This window comes from Xenopus tropicalis, chromosome 8, assembly GCF_000004195.4.
Source record: "Xenopus tropicalis strain Nigerian chromosome 8, UCB_Xtro_10.0, whole genome shotgun sequence".
Taxonomy (NCBI): Eukaryota; Metazoa; Chordata; class Amphibia; order Anura; family Pipidae; genus Xenopus; species Xenopus tropicalis.
The window spans coordinates 116,326,929-116,343,039 of record NC_030684.2 but is presented as its reverse complement, the minus strand read 5'-3'; the positions used below and the strand labels follow the sequence as shown (position 1 = coordinate 116,343,039).

The 16,111-nt window shown below is 40.2% G+C and overlaps 1 protein-coding gene across 1 annotated transcript in view; it reads right to left on the bottom strand.

The window, feature by feature from the left end:
* The window catches only part of tedc1 (tubulin epsilon and delta complex 1), a 36,930-nt gene that overhangs the window by 14,874 nt on the left and 5,945 nt on the right, over window positions 1-16,111 (bottom strand). The window contains exons 4-5 of the mRNA XM_031891654.1: window positions 12,591-12,749; window positions 4,654-4,752 (exon numbers count right to left, since the gene is read on the bottom strand). Coding sequence (XP_031747514.1) covers window positions 4,654-4,752; window positions 12,591-12,749 — 258 coding nt within the window. The remainder of the gene's footprint in view (window positions 1-4,653; window positions 4,753-12,590; window positions 12,750-16,111) is intronic.

Genomic DNA, 16,111 nt, shown 5'->3' with positions numbered 1-16,111 from the left:
AACACACAGGGTCTCTCTGATACTAATAGAAACACTAAAGTCAGATAAAATACAGGTATGGGATCCATCCTGTTAGGCAGGATGCTCCAAATTACAGGAAGGCCACCTCCTATAGAGACCATTTTAATCAAATAATTACAATTTTCAAAAATGAAATTTTTTTCTCTGTAATAATAAAACAGTACCTTGTACATGATCCCAACTAAGATATAATTCAATTGGGTTTAAATGATTTTATTAGTAGACAAGATATGGTGATCCAAATTACGGAAAGACCCCTTATCCAGAAAACCCTAGGTCCAGAGAATTCTGGATAAAAGGTCCCATACCTGAATACAATTAGAGGGAAATGTGCAGCTTGCAACTGAAATTTCAGTTTAATCAACATCTGTACAGAAGACTTTAAAACATAAGAAAATAAACACAATCTCAATGGCTTTATTAATTCTGCAAAGATATTTCTGCTGTATTAGTCTTTACAATAATGTAACGTTGCTGAGAGCTAATATAATTATAGGGTAATTTCAGAGTAGCTTAGCAGAAAGCCTGAGGAAACAGTCCTGAATCTGTAAAGTAACTCAAGAAGTAATGATAAAGCATGATCCCCAAAGATTAACTGAAGATTTACATCTCTTCTATCCACCAAATGACAAACTGTCGTACATCAAAATATTTTAGAGACGCGAGTGTCTATATTTTTGCTCTGCTCCAGGCTCATGAAAGTGTCACCGAACCATTTAAAAAGCCACAAACTGCATTGAAATTCCATAATCATGCCTAACATTGCAAATACTAAAAACGAATGTGAAGAAAATTCACGCTCACGCATTCTCTGCTTAATGCCAGTCAGTAACAGTGAGAGCAAGCACAGGAGGTGAGTGTAAATCTTTGACTTCATAAAGCACTAGTAAAGCCAGCCATACTCATATGATATTATAGTACAAAACCTCATTTCGTACGATATTCGGTGCATGTATAGCGGCCCGAAGAGGCAACTGATATTGCAAAGGCTGCTGATATTGGTCATCTAACTGATTGACCAGGTTGAAGGCGCCATTAAAGGCACCCAGGGCCGCCATCAGGGGGGCACAGAGGGTACAATCGTCCCGGGCCCGGACGTTTTTAGCTTTAAAGTGGGCCCGGCCGCGCTAAAGTTATCTTAGCTCGGGCCTCCTTTAATCAAGTCCAGGCCCTCGCTTCCTCGGCTCTGGCGGTGTCCTGCGGTATGTGCCGATACTTCGGCGCTTTTATAAGGTTGCGCCCGTGCGCACTGACGTCACACGCACGGGGCGCAAGCTTATAAAAGCGCCGAAGTAGCTTGGAGCCGCGGCACATATCGGAGGACACCATGGCAGCAGGCAGGCAGGCCCTGGGGGAAGCTGGAGAATGCTTTGGGGTGGGGGCCTAGGGGAAGCTGGAGAATGCTTTGTGGGGTGGTCCTGGGGGAAGCTGGAGAATGCGTTGTGGGGGGGCCCTGTTGGAAGCTGGAGAATGTTTTGGGGGGGCCCTGGGGGAAGCTGGAGAATGCATTGTGGGGGGGCCCTGTTGGAAGCTGGAGAATGTTTTGTGGGGTGGTCCTGGGGGAAGCTGGAGAATGCGTTGTGGGGGGGCCCTGTTGGAAGCTGGAGAATGTTTTGGGGGGGGCCCTGGGGGAAGCTGGAGAATGCATTGTGGGGGGGCCCTGTTGGAAGCTGGAGAATGTTTTGTGGGGGGGCCCTGGGGGAAGTTGGAGAATGCTTTGTGGGGGGGCCCTGTTGGAAGCTGGAGAATGCTTTGGGGTGGGGGCCTAGGGGAAGCTGGAGAATGCTTTGTGGGGGGACCCTGGGGGAAGCTGGAGAATGCTTTGTGGGGGGACCCTGGGGGAAGCTGGAGAATGCTTTGTGGGGGGGCCCTGGGGGAAGCTAGAGAATGCTTTGTGGGGGGGCCCTAGGGGAAGCTAGAGAATGCCTTGTGGGGGGGGCCTGGGGGAAGCTGGAGGATGCTTTGGGGGGGGCTTTTTAGGGGGGCACTGGCTACCAAAGTTTTAGGGGGCCCTGGGCTGGCTAGCAATGATTTAGGGGGTACCTGCCCTGGCACCAATGCAAAATGTAACTCCTGGACACCAATGTTTTAGGGGGCCCTGGCTACCAAAGTTTTATGTCCTTTGTATTGATGGGAGGGGTCTCTGGGGGAGAGGCCATTGGGGTGTGGGAGGAGGGGGGGGGCCAGAAAACTTTATTATGAGGGGCCCCGTGATTTCTGATGGCGGCCCTGAAGGCGCCCAAGCAAAATCTATGTTTTGGGCTGAATTGGCAGGTGAAGGTAGAATTTCTATTGTACTACTTCTATTCTATTGTACTACTTCTGCCTCCATATCCGACGATTCAGTCCTGATTATCAGTGTTGGGTGGGAACGATCTTTCCTGCAACCAATGGTCGTACGAAAGGTAGTTATTGCTTTGTGTATGGCCACCTTAAGCCACTGTATAGAGCACTCAGTCAAACTTTTTCAGTTCATGTCCCACTTAAAGGTCCAAAGATTAGCTAGGCCCTCCCTTAAAGGGGTTGTTTGCTTTTGAATTAACTTATAGCCTTATAGAGTGATATTTGCAATTTGCAATGGTTTTTTTAGGTATTTAGCTTTTAATTCCGCAGCTCCACAGTTTGAAATTTCAGCAGCTATGTGGTTGCGAGGGTCCAAATTACTCTAGGAACCAGGCAGTGATTTTAATGAAAGACTAGAATATGAATAGGAGAGGGACTGAACAGGAAGACAAGTACAGAACAGTTGTCTATTAGATGTCGGGGTCAGAAAGAGTCAGAAGAAGTAGTCAAATAATTAAAAATGCCTAGAATTAACCATTCTATAACATACTAAAAGTTAAAGAGTACAGGTATCAGTGTATTAGTCATTGAAGCAAAATTTTATGAATATATAGGATTCTCCTTCAAGCTGTGACTTCAGACACCATATATCACGGAGAAAAAAGTTAACTTAAAGGTGAACCACCCCTTTAACTGTCCAAGCTTAGCTCATGAAAAGAGTACAGGTATATTCAGTGTATTAGTCACTGAAGCAAAATTCAAGCTGTGACTTCAGACACTGTATATCACGGAGAAAAAATGGCCATTCTCCCCAGTTCTCGCCCTAAAAGGCCTTCAAAATGGGCACGTACTTTGTGGGCAAAGGGAGCAACATTAAAGGGGTGGTGAGCCACATGTTGCTCACAAGCCATTGGTTGGGGATCACTGCTTTATTGCAATATTTGCATCAATTTGTGCCTCACCATTTAAGCCCAAAACAAGAAGCAGTTTTACACTGGGATCATGGGCTGGAATTTGGCATGCTAGGCATCATGAAAATAGTCTAGCTCTAGTTGTTGCAAAATATTTTCCATTCTTTGTGCAAAAAATAATCGTAATTCACATTTACGATAGTCTTGAAAGAAGAACTGTATGAAATTGGCTGACTGAACATAACTACGTTGCATAATGCCCAGTAAAATCACCTTGGGAAAAGCCAATTATTTGCACTGAATATTTTATTTTGGACGTAACAGCATGGAATTCTAATTTCCTTAGCGACATGTAATGATTATAAATAAAGATGCACAAACAAAATCACATTTGAATTAATAAACCCGGTACCCTAGAAATGTTAGGACACACTAGCTCCCGTTTTATTAGGCTGAACTCAATGCCCCCGGCTTTTCTCAGTCAGCTCAATGCTATGCTTTCTAGGTAATGTCGCCCCCAAAGCTGTGTGTTCTTGTGCCAACATTCATTTTGAGGTAACACACAGCAAGTCCTGGCGCACAGATAATCTTGCATGGAATCACATCATTTAAGTCAATTTTTAGCATTGCACTTGAAAAAGAGTTTTTTGGCAAACGATTTTGGGAAAAAAGGCAGTAAATGTAGCTCTTTTCTTTTTCTTAAAAAATGGCCTTTTAAAAGTCTGAATAGGGAAGTGAAGGGAGTACGAGCAAGAAAGTGGTTAGCTACAGACTTCTTTTTATCAACCAAAATTCAATAAAAGCTCTCTTCTGATAAAAGATAATAATTGAACAATCTGACTTCACAAAATCATGGGCGATTAAATAGTAACGCTGAAAGCGGTTTCTCTATGGGCCTGTTTAGAAGCAACATCAATATGTCATTGAGTTTTTCTACATTAAAGTGACACTAGACCATTTGGAATCCAACCTTCAGAAACCCTACTTGAATTAACAGCTTTCTATTGCAGACCTTTAACATTTGTGTATGTGCTTTTCTTTTTCCCTCACGTCTTTAAAGCAAACACGACTTGCTGATGACTGGTGCTAATTTACTATACTCTTTACTTCTATACTGTGTGTGAATAAATCTTTTAGAAACCATGTCACATATATATCCATGGTTATTTTGTAGCCCTGCCTACTGTATACATTCAGTCTATGAAATTTGCAAGCTTCACACACAGAATCCACAAATACAACAAAAGGAACAGACACAAGATACTTACTGTAAAAAAAATCCATTTTCCATTTTTGTGGATTTGAGTTATACAGGTATTAAAATGCAGTAAATTATGCAAGAAATATCAATCATCTACCCAACCAACTTTATACATTACAACACTGTATACACCACAATAACCTATAACCCCCAATGCAGCAGATTTTTCCTCTTTACCTTAGTGTAGTTATCAGGATGCCGCACAAGGTCGGTTTCCAATACAGACAAATGACTGACACTCTGATCAACATGACAGCCTTGTGTGTACAAATGAATCTGGAAAGAATAAAACAAAAAATTAGATTATGACATCCTTCATTCACTATCTACGACATCCTTCATTTCACTCATCTTATGAGCAAAAAACACCACATTTACTGCATGTGGGATAATTAGTTTCCACCATCATCAAAACTTGTTCTTATTCTGAATAATCTATGTGGCCACATACTATATAGTCCCATAAACCAAGTTTCACAGATTTATAAAATAACAAACTTGAGCAGGGGAGTGGAGTCCTGCAAAAACTGCACTAACAGGAACTGCTTCCACAGAACGTCATTCAGAGAGTCTTGTGTGTCTTATTCATAGGAGTGACAGTTTATGGCTAAGATCAAGAGTATCCAGCTACTTAACCAGCTAGAATTACAAATATATATTACATATACAGTAACATTCTACTAACCAATTGTAAATATAGATGAAGCTATAGCTCCTCTTTTTCTCATCTGAAGATGTGCCATCCACCATGATGGATCGACAGATAATCTGTCAAAGCCCCTTCTCAACTTGGCGTACATTTCCAGAGAGTTGGGCAGTATGGTTGCAACTGCCCATACGGGACATGAATGGCCAGCCTAAGGCTATAGCTACAAAAGGCTGATCTTCGGCCTGCTTATAAACGCAGAACATAAAATCAGCCCCTATGCTCCAAACGGCCTTTCCATGTGCCTGCACCCACAGCCACTACGTCTGCCCGGGTACAGGCACACAGAGCGGATTTCTGCTTTGGTGCAGAGATCTGCTTTATGTGCCTGGCCCTAAATAGTGTCTCTGGATACAGGAACACTGATAACAATTTGAGAGTGTTGGGGATTATTACCTGCAGGCCAAGAATCAGCCATGTGTGGCTTATGCCTTAGACTAAAATTGCAAATACAACCATTCGAGAAGCTAGGGACTACATAATAAGAGGAAAATATTTACACAATTCTTAATATAAGCATTAGCCTATACAAAATACAAAGAATACAAAATATATTTTGGTTTAAATAAATACACAAATTCCATTTATAACATAAAACCTGCATATGGAGACCAAGCCTATGTTTGCTGAAACGCCCGGAGATCTGTTATTTAAAGGAATGTTTTTACATAACTCAGTACAATCGCCTTGAGTACATATGTGGTTGACTGGCTCTGCTTTGAATGCAGCATTAAAATTAAATAAAAGCCCAGAGAGATCATCCTGGGAAAAGTCAATTATTTCCAGTATATATTGTGCCGCGTACTTAACAGCATGGAACTCTAATTTCATTATGCGCATTCAATGAATTTGAACAAATAAGCACCAATAAAAATTCAGTTTGAATAAATAAGCCTCTTATGAAAATCATTCCTGCAAATGAAACGTGTATGTCATTGCTGTCAGCTTTGGATGAAACATACAAAAGCCTACCAGTATTATTCCATTTTATTAAACATAGCATAAATTAGAGTAGTAAGTATTATCGTATTCTTATTAAGACAAACACGCTTAAACAGCACAATGAAGAACTGCAACGTTTCAATATTATTGCATCCTTACAAGTCTCAAAAATAAAGTTTTCATGATATCCTAATTTTGATCCTTAATGACTTTATTGTGCTTTGATTAATATGTCGTTAAGAGTTATGAGTAGGTAGTTCAGCAGAGAAACAATGTAGCTTTCTACATAAGAACATGTTAAATGCCAAATGAACAAGCACTTGTATAAAGTTCTGTTTCGTGTCGTGCCTTTCTAATTCAGCTACAAAAGTCAAAAGGCTTCTTCATTAACGTTATGTGGTAATGGGAAAAAGCAAATTTAAACAGCTTATTATTTTGGAAAATAAAATTTATTTCTGAAATAATAAAATATCCATATAGTTGAAAATGGATGCATATATACCTCTAGGTTAAAACATATATACAGGTATAGGATTCCTTATCCGGAAACCCGTAATCCAGAAGCCATCCAGAAACGTCATTATAAGCAAATAATTCTAATTTTTAAAATGATTCCCTTTTCTCTATAATAATAAAACAGAACCTTGTACTTGATCCCAACTACAATATAATTAATCCTTATTGGAGGCAAAACAATCCTATTGGGTTTAAATGATGTTTAAATGATTTTTTAGTAGAGTTAAGGTAAGGAGATCCAAATTACAGGAAGATCCCTTATCCGGAAAGCCCCAGGTCCCGAGCATTCTGGATAACAGGTCTTATACCTGTATAAAGAGGAAAATGCCCACAATATGGACGATATTATTGAAGGGGCAACGAGATAAGGAAAGAAAGGGAAGATTATAGCATAGTGGGAAGATTATTCTGCTTGACAGACACAAAGCCAGCACTAGACACGCAGCTAGAGTTTGATATGTTATAGAAGTGACAGATCCTGTTATAGGGACAATCATAGTGCCAAAGGGAGGTGCAGAGAGCTAAGCAGTGAAAAAGTAAAGAATAAATGGGGGTGCTGGGATAAGATGTTCTGGAAAAAGCAAGCCATTTGCTAAGAGAAGAATGGCCTGAAACTGTGTGTGGAGGGGAGAGACTCCTCCTGGAAAAAATCAAACACCCACCAGCACCTGAAAAAGTAAAAATAAATATTTTAGCATATTGTGAAAAATAACCATGCTGTGTTCACTGAGTGGTCATAAATCTTAAATAAAAATTAAACTAATATTGCTCTTTTTTTAAGCACTTAAGGGCTCTGGCACACGGGGAGATTAGTCGCCCGCGACAAAACTCCCTGTTCGCGGGTGACTAATCTCCCCGAGTTGCCTTCACCTGCCATCCTACCGGCGAAAATGTAAATCCCCAGTGGGATGGCACACGAGGCGGCGAGATTTCGCACAAATCGCCGAAAAAGCCTTGCGAGGCAACTTCGGCGATTTGCGCAAAATCGCGCCGCCTCGTGTGCCATCCCACCGGCGACTTACATTTTCGCCGGTGGGATGGCAGGTGAAGGCAACTCGGGGAGATTAGTCGCCCGCGAACAGGGAGTTTTGTCGCGGGCGACTAATCTCCCCGTGTGCCAGAGCCCTAAAGGAGAACGAAAGTCATTTTGGCATTTTACTGTTAGTGCCACCTAGAACAATATATTTATTCTGCAGAAAGCATTGCAACACCTGAGTAAAACAGCTTTAGAAGCTTTATCTGTTTGCTTAAGATAACAGCTGCCATTTTAAGTAGCTTCCTTCCTGGAGTCTAGCCGTTATAGCTCAGATCACACATTCCTAAGGGAGGGAGTTCTTAGCATTCTCGTGGGAGAGGATTGCAGGAGAGGGGAGAGAGAAGAGAACTGTGCAGACTCTGGCCACAGGAATTAAGGATGTTTCTGAGAGAGGAAGTCAGACACTGGAATATCATGTTTACAAAAAAAGAGACAAGAAATCCAGTGTTTCTTTTGATAGAGGACTCAGTGCAGCATTACTGTAAGTGCTTATGGCTGTATTACCATAGGCCTTTCTGATAAAGCTTACTTAGTTTTTACCTTTTCTTCTCCTTTAAGCTTTCATGAGTAACTGAACTGAATCTGGGTGTTTTTGGCCAAAACATACACACAGTAATACCATGCCACCTTGCTTTGTCTCTAATGAGTGACTAAGGAAAAACTCTTTAGATGTTTTTCCGATACGGATGAAGTAACTTTTACATAGACATTTTATTCGGATGGCTTACTATGTCCTAATGCATCATTCCATATAAACTGATATTATGATGTTACGACATCTTTCCCATTATTATTTATATAATAACACCGGCGTCTCCTGCAGGAAGGAATACAAACACAAGACATAACAGTTTAAATATACAGGTATGGGATCTGTTATCCAGAATGCTCGTGACATGGGGTGTTCTATATAAGGGATCTTTCCGTAGTTTGGATCTCTACTTTACGGGGCCCATTCACGATAGCAAAAAATTCGGAGCAACTACGATCATTTCTGATGTTTCAAAATGTCACGAAAATTCTTTTAATGGTCGTACGAAAATATTGTGGTTGTGTTCCAAAAGTCATTAAATTTTCAGATCTGAACATTCGTAAACGGCGCGAAAACTTCGATGCATGATTTTGGAAGCCTTCCATAGGACTCAATGGCACTCTACAGATCCAACCTGGCCAAAAGATAGTCACGATACCAAAGCTTGAATGAATTCCAAAATGGTCGTAGTCTTTGCGAAAAATACAACTTTTTTTGTGGAAATAACCAAAACACAAATTTTTCTCAAAAAAACTAAATCGTGGTTTAGTGAATGGGCCCCTAAGCCTACTAAAAAAATCATTAAAAAATGTAAATACAACCAATAGGATTGTTTTTTATCCAATAAGGATTAATTGTATTTTAGTTGGGATCAAGTACAAAGTGCTGTTTTATTATTATAGAGAAAAAGGAAATCATTTCTAAAAATAATTACTTGTCTAAAATGAAGTCCATGGGAAATGGCCTTCCTGGATATTGGGTTTCTGGATAACGTGTCCTATACCTGTGCAAACATTTTACCAGAATGGACGCACAGTTAAGGCCCCCATACACGGGCCGATAGAAGCTGCCGATATCGGTCCCTTGGACCGATATCGGCAGCTAATCGGCCCCTGTATGGGCAGAAATGAGCGGCCTGGCCGACGGATATCTGGCCTGAAATTGGCCAGATATCGATCGGCCAGGTTAGAAAATCCAGTCGGATCGGGGACCGCATCGGCTCGCTGCCCATGGCCGCAAATGTAATCCGATCGTTTGGCCCCAGGGATTATTTTTTTTTAAAGCAACTTGATACCCGATATCGCCCGTAGGTGGGGATATCGGGTAAAGATCCGCTCGCTTGGCAACATCGCCAAGCGAGCGGATCTTATAGTGTATGGGGACCTTTACCATTGCATATTGTTAGAAGACAACAGGAAAAAGGCACCAATTGCGAGAATACATGGTGTTTTAACTTTGTTCCAAAATATTCAAAACAAATGTTCATAAGCGGCAAGAGCAACCACAAGCTATAGGGCTCTACTTTTATACACAGGTCACGTCCCCATGAATGTCAGACCGACTTGATGGCTTCTACAGTGACAATAAGACATCAATCAAACTATAGCGAGGTGAAGATAGATTCTAAGGGCAAAGGAAGCGTTAGTCACAAGTGACAACATTCAGTTGTAGGTGAAAACACATCAAGATTTGTCTGCTGATTTCAATGGTGTTTTGTTCAGATAAAACACAAATGAAGCTATAATGTAAATGAATCTAGCCCATAACATTAAAAATGTACTCTTACACGTTCTGCAAGACAGTTGTGTATTACCTCAATATTTTTATATTATTATAACATTTATATATATCATTTCATATTATTATATATATTTTTTTTTTGTGTGTAAAATTAGCACAATGGGTGCATATGGTAAGCGTTCCTACTTCGATAACCCTCATTCGTTTAATTATTATAAGTCCCTGAAACCATACCTCCCAACTATCCCGATTTTCACGGGACAGTCCCTCTTTTAAAGGAACAGTAACACCAAAAAATGAAAGTGTATTAAAGTAATTGAAATATAATGTACTGTGGCCCTGCACTGGTAAAACTGGGGTGTTTGCTTCAGGAACATTACTATAGTTTATATAAATAAGCTGCTGTATAGCCGTGGGGGCAGCCATTGAAGCTGGAAAAAAGGAGAAAAGGCACAGGTTAAGGTCCCCATACACTATAAGATCCGCTCGCTTGGCGATGTCGCCAAGCGAGCGGATCTTTACCCGATATCCCCAGCTATGGGTGGGCGATATCGGGTAGGAAGTTGGCCCTGAGGCCAAACGATCGGATTATATTTGCGGCCATGGGCAGTCGGTTCGGGGACCGCATCAACAAGCAGATGCGGTCCCCGATCCGACCGGATTTTCTAACCTGGCCGATCGATATCTGGCCAATTCCAGGCCAGATATCGGTCGGCCAGGCCGCTCGTTTCTGCCCATACACGGGCCGATTAGCTGCCGAATCGGTCCAAGGGACCGATATCGGCAGCTTCTAACGGCCCGTGTATGGGGGCCTTTACAATGCAGATAACAGATAAGACACCATTGTATTCTACAGGGTTTATCTGTTAGCTGCTATATAACCTGTGCCTTTTCTTCTTTTGAATGGCTGCCCCCATGGCTACACACCAGGGTTTATATAAACTCTAGTAATGTTTCTGAAGCAAACACAATACTTTTACCAGTGCAGGGCAGCAGTACACTATAGTTTAATTTCTTTAAAATATATACATTTTTTGGTGTTACTGTTCCTTTAACAGCTCAACCCGCAGTCCCAGATTCTTACTGAAATGTCCCTCATTTCCCTTTCATCTCCTGCATTGAATGCTAAAAAAGATACAAACTTAATTAAGAAGTAACTTTTGGCATAAAGTCCAGAAATCTTAACAAGCTTCACCTGCACTTAGATACATTGTTTCTCCAATTTAATTAATGGGCTTTTGGCAGAGAGCCCAGAAAGTTAACAAGCCCCACTTGTACTTAGATACAATTGTAACTAATAAGCTACACAGGTCTCTTGGGGGAACTGAGACTTGCAGCTTAAAGGGCAATTTCAGCTTTTTTTTTTTTTAGCAAAACTGTAATAACACATAAAACAAGACCCCAAAACCCCCAGAAATGTTTTCAAACTTTAAATAATCTGCCAAATTTTGTAAAATGGGAGTGGTATTTAGGGTGTGTGGTCAAGCTGCACGCAGCATTTCTTTCTGTCCCTCTTTCCTTTTTCCAAATGATGGGAGGTATGCCTGAAACTTGCTTGCGCAATATAAATGAATGATAATGATGAGGATAAGGAAACTGGTAAATGCAGAATAGCATGGGATGCTTTACTGGACGCAGGAGACAAAGAATGTAGTTTCTAGCAAGAGAAGCTGTATTTGGCACAGCTGGCATACTCTGTACTACATGTAAATAATGAAGCTGCAGTTTAATGAAAATGACTTAGTAAAATCTTCTCTCTCAGCTCCCTGGCTCCAGTGTTAAAATATTAAGCAAGAGGCTAATGCAATAAGGGAGGGCTGCAAACCTAAACATGTAATGGGCTCAAAAGTAATCTTTATAATCCCTCTACACATTAGCAATATGAATAAATGATTCAATAAAGTTCAAATACACACAAAGAATATATCTGAGCAAAAAGCAATTGTCTTTGTTTGCTATTAGATTACACTGAAGATAAATGAGGACTGTTGGATGCATTTTTGTACCTTTAGGCCTATGGTACGGCTGACTTTTGGCCCACCATTGTGCTCTTGGGGAGAACTGTAATGGTCAACATAGCATTCCCCACCTGCAGTCTTTGCACATTCAAATAAATGGGGAGAGCTGCCTATGGAAGATTTTAGCCTTGTCAGGTGGGAAGTACACTGTACACAATTACCTCTGTAGCACCTTCCATGGGAACAGAGTATCCAATTTTTATGAATGTTAAAGGGCTGCAGGCATATTGAGCATCATTATTCCTTATAACAGGGATCCCCAACCTTTCTTACACGTGAGCCACAGTCAAATATAAAAAGACTTGGAGAGCAACACAAAAGTTCATGGAGGTGCCAAATAAGGGCTAAGATTGGCTATTAGGTAGCCTCTATGCACACTACCAGCTTACAGGGGGCTTTATTTGGTAGTAACTTTTGTTTTTATTGAACCAAAACTTGCCACCAAGTCAGGAATTCAAAAATAACTACCTGGTTTGGGGGCACTGAGAGCAACATCCAAGGGGCTGGGGAGCTCACGGGCCACTGGTTGGGGATTACTGCCATATAATAACACTAGTAGTCTTACAATTGTTTTGTAATTTTCACTTATATATTACACTGGTATAAGGAATTATTCATGAATACCTTATGTAGAAGACAGCATTTCTCCTGATGAACTGCATGAAGGGTTCTCCAGCAAAACCGTAATTTTCCATTCAGCCATTGCAAATATCGAACATCCACTTCTCGACCGACAAGAGATTTTGAATCTTGGTTTTCTTTTAGGTCTAGTTTGCATGAACACTAAAATAATGAGGAAGAAGAAGAAAGCAAAATCAGTGCCTTTGCCATTTTAAATTTGGCACAAAATTCCTGGAGATCCCCCTCAATGCCATAAGAAAAACAAACACCAAACATGCATACATGCAGCATTTAATCTACAATTATTTACTGCTATGACAGAGACCTATGAGGTTAAAAGGAAAAATAAACCCACAACTAAAATATTGTATAATGAACACAAATTTAATTATAGACAACTTTCTAATACCCATTATTATATATTTTCTTGATTTTTTTGTTATTTGTATACATACATTGGTATTCCCTGCCCTGCTCACTGTAACTACATCTACCATTAAAGGACAAAGGAAGCCTTCATTTTCCTATAATGTATATAAGTTGGGCACATCTCCCCCAACTAAATGGCATTATTTATATATCAGTACCCTTTGTTTGCTAGTGCCATCCTATTTTTACTATTTGACACATCATTAGTGACATTTACATCTGCAATGCAATCACGAATGCAGGCTTACAAAGGCAGGATTGACTTTAATAAAAACTCCTGATTGGACTGAGCACTGTAATGGCTGAGGAGAAAAAATAGGGGCAGACCACTAGAGTAGAATTTCTATGGAAACCAGGAAAGCCATGTCTTCATTGTCTGCTAGACAGGAGAGCGTTTTTAGAAATCTGAGCTGAGAAGAACTGAGAATGCTCAGTAGCCAACAGCCAACGTAAATTCCTGAGGGAGGGGGCCAAGTGGGTTAGAAGAGCAAAAGGAATCCTAATTGACTAAGGGGATGATGCAGCCTTATCATTAACCTTTGAACAACTGGAGTGTCAAGTATTTAAAGATTTCAAAGAGGCTCTTCACTGATTACATTTTTTTACATGTAGCGGGTTTACATGTCCTTTAAAAGACAAAACATGCAGGGCATTGTGGCCCATGAAGTCTTAGCTGGAGAGGAGATGCCTCCTGCCACAGACTTAATAGTCAGGAACAGTAATACAAAGAATAACAAGGTGCAGACAGCAGATTTACATTTGTTTTCATAATGCCGAATTTTATATTTGGGTTTCCTAACCTTGTGATTCCACTCCAGCTGTTCAATGCAGGTTTGGATCTCCTTAATAAGCTATATCTTTATTCCAAATATTACTTAAAAAGGCAAGCATTTAAGCAGCACTTTCTGCTCTATACTAAATGGCTACAAATAAAGGTCATGATTGGAGCACAACCTACAGACAAGCGTCCTACAAATTATTTTGGGCTTCTTTTGCCATCTGCTGCAAGCTGATAGAAGCAAGTCTCACCGGCGCTCTGTTAAATATGCTTTAGTAAGGTACTGGACCTCTAAATAAATAAATGGTACCTAGGAGTGAAAGTGAAATAAAGGTCTCCACCAGATGTTCCTTAACAAAAAGAAAAAAAAAATGCTAACATGTTTAAAAATGCTAATATGTTTACTTTGTAAAGGCAATTAATGGGGGTATAAACCAAAATATATGTCTAACAAAAAAAATGCAAAGTCACGCGCAAAGTCTATCTCCCATAGACTCCATTATAAGAAAATAATTCTAATTTTTAAAAATGGTTTCCTTTTTCTCTTTAATAATAAAACAGTACCAAGGTACTTGATCCCAACTAAGATATAATTAATCCTTATTGGAGGAAAAACAACCCTATTGAGTTTAAATGATGTTTAAAGATTTTTTAATAGACTTAAGGTACGGAGATCCAAATTATGGAAAGATCCCTTAACCGGAAAGCCCCGGGTCCCGAGCATTTTGGATAACAGGTCCGATACCTGTATATAAAATATGGCATTTCTAGCCATATTCATTTTTAGAGATTAGTTCTCCCTTAAGAAGGCTTATTAATCATTAATCCTGCATTTTTTTTTTTATATATAAAGGTTTACCCGAATACCACCACCCCTGCTTTTACATAGAAATCGTTCTCCTTAATACCTTTTAAGTTTTTATTTAAGATAATAATAATAAAAAAAAATAAGCAGCTGTATATTTTTATCTTTCAGCAGCGAAGGCCCAAAATAACTTTAGCCAGGAGAGGAATGGGAGTTAGACTTGAAAACTCAATTTTGGCTTTATAATAATGAAAAAATCCTTTAAGAACAAGCAGAACAGTTTGTAATCCTGTCCACGTACAAATGAAATCCCAGGCAGCAATGTAGCTTTTCAGGTGCCCACTCTTTTTGCACAGCTTGACCAAGCACAAAGGCTGGGTGAGTGATTCATACTAAAACATAAGCATTACAGTAGGCGAAGCCCATTTCACATTTTTTAGCTTCTATAAATGGAAAATGCTAACATGCCTCTGCATCAATAGGAACAGCCATTCAAACATATTCCAAATAAAATGCCTTGGGTTTCTTCTCTTATACATAAGGGTATTTTATTGATGAAAATGCATTGCTATTCTGTTCAGCTGCTTGCAAATAATGTGTTAATAGTTCAGAGCCATACACGGTGGCATCGGGAATGAAACAGTTAAAATACCTCTAAAGTGGGAAAATATAGAGCAATAGATAAAGAACTAAAAAAAGGCAGGCCTAGTAGGGAGTGAGAGGTCAGCACAGTGTTATCAGTCAGCAGCCAGGGAAGCTGTCACAAGAACACCTAGGTTTTCCAGCGATGCTGCCCTAGATATAATATTCCCACTAGGATTCTGTGCCGTTTGAATAGTACTAGAAATGCCAATCATGCCATTCATCATCATCGATTGCTCCAGCAAGCTGCGTTGTACTGATCTCTGCAATTGGCACATGATTTGATATTATTGTATTTTCTTTCACTATTCACATTTTACAGTCTGGGGGGGTTAGCCTTCTTTCAGTACATTTACAAAAAAAAAAATGAATAAGAGCAGGTATACGCTCTAGAGCTCTGCTGAAGTCAGTGGGGTACATACGCAGCAACACCCCAAGCATGAAGAAAAAAATCTTCAGAGGGCAGCAAAGTACACAAGGCAATATCTGGCCCTATAGACCTAACAATTGGAACCAAAGTCAGTGAAGAGTAACAGAAGAGCTGGCCAACATAGTGTATCAGCTGATGAATTTTCAAAAACTTGAATGACAAACAGACCAATATCCATAGTACACAGATACACAACATTGTAAAAAGCATTTGGATATGGCCAGCATGAAAAAAGGAGGAAAGCTAATGGGGGGCCCAAGTTGTTAGGCACCCTCCATTAATTTGAGTTGCTTGTCTGCTATCCCAGGCTGGTGCTCCTCTTCTTACAAAAACACACCACCTGACCTTGTTCCAGGCACCCCCTACTCTTACTGAAGGTGGGCACATACACAGTACTGAAAGAAGTTCTGTAATGCACAGGGTATTTCTCAAACAGTACT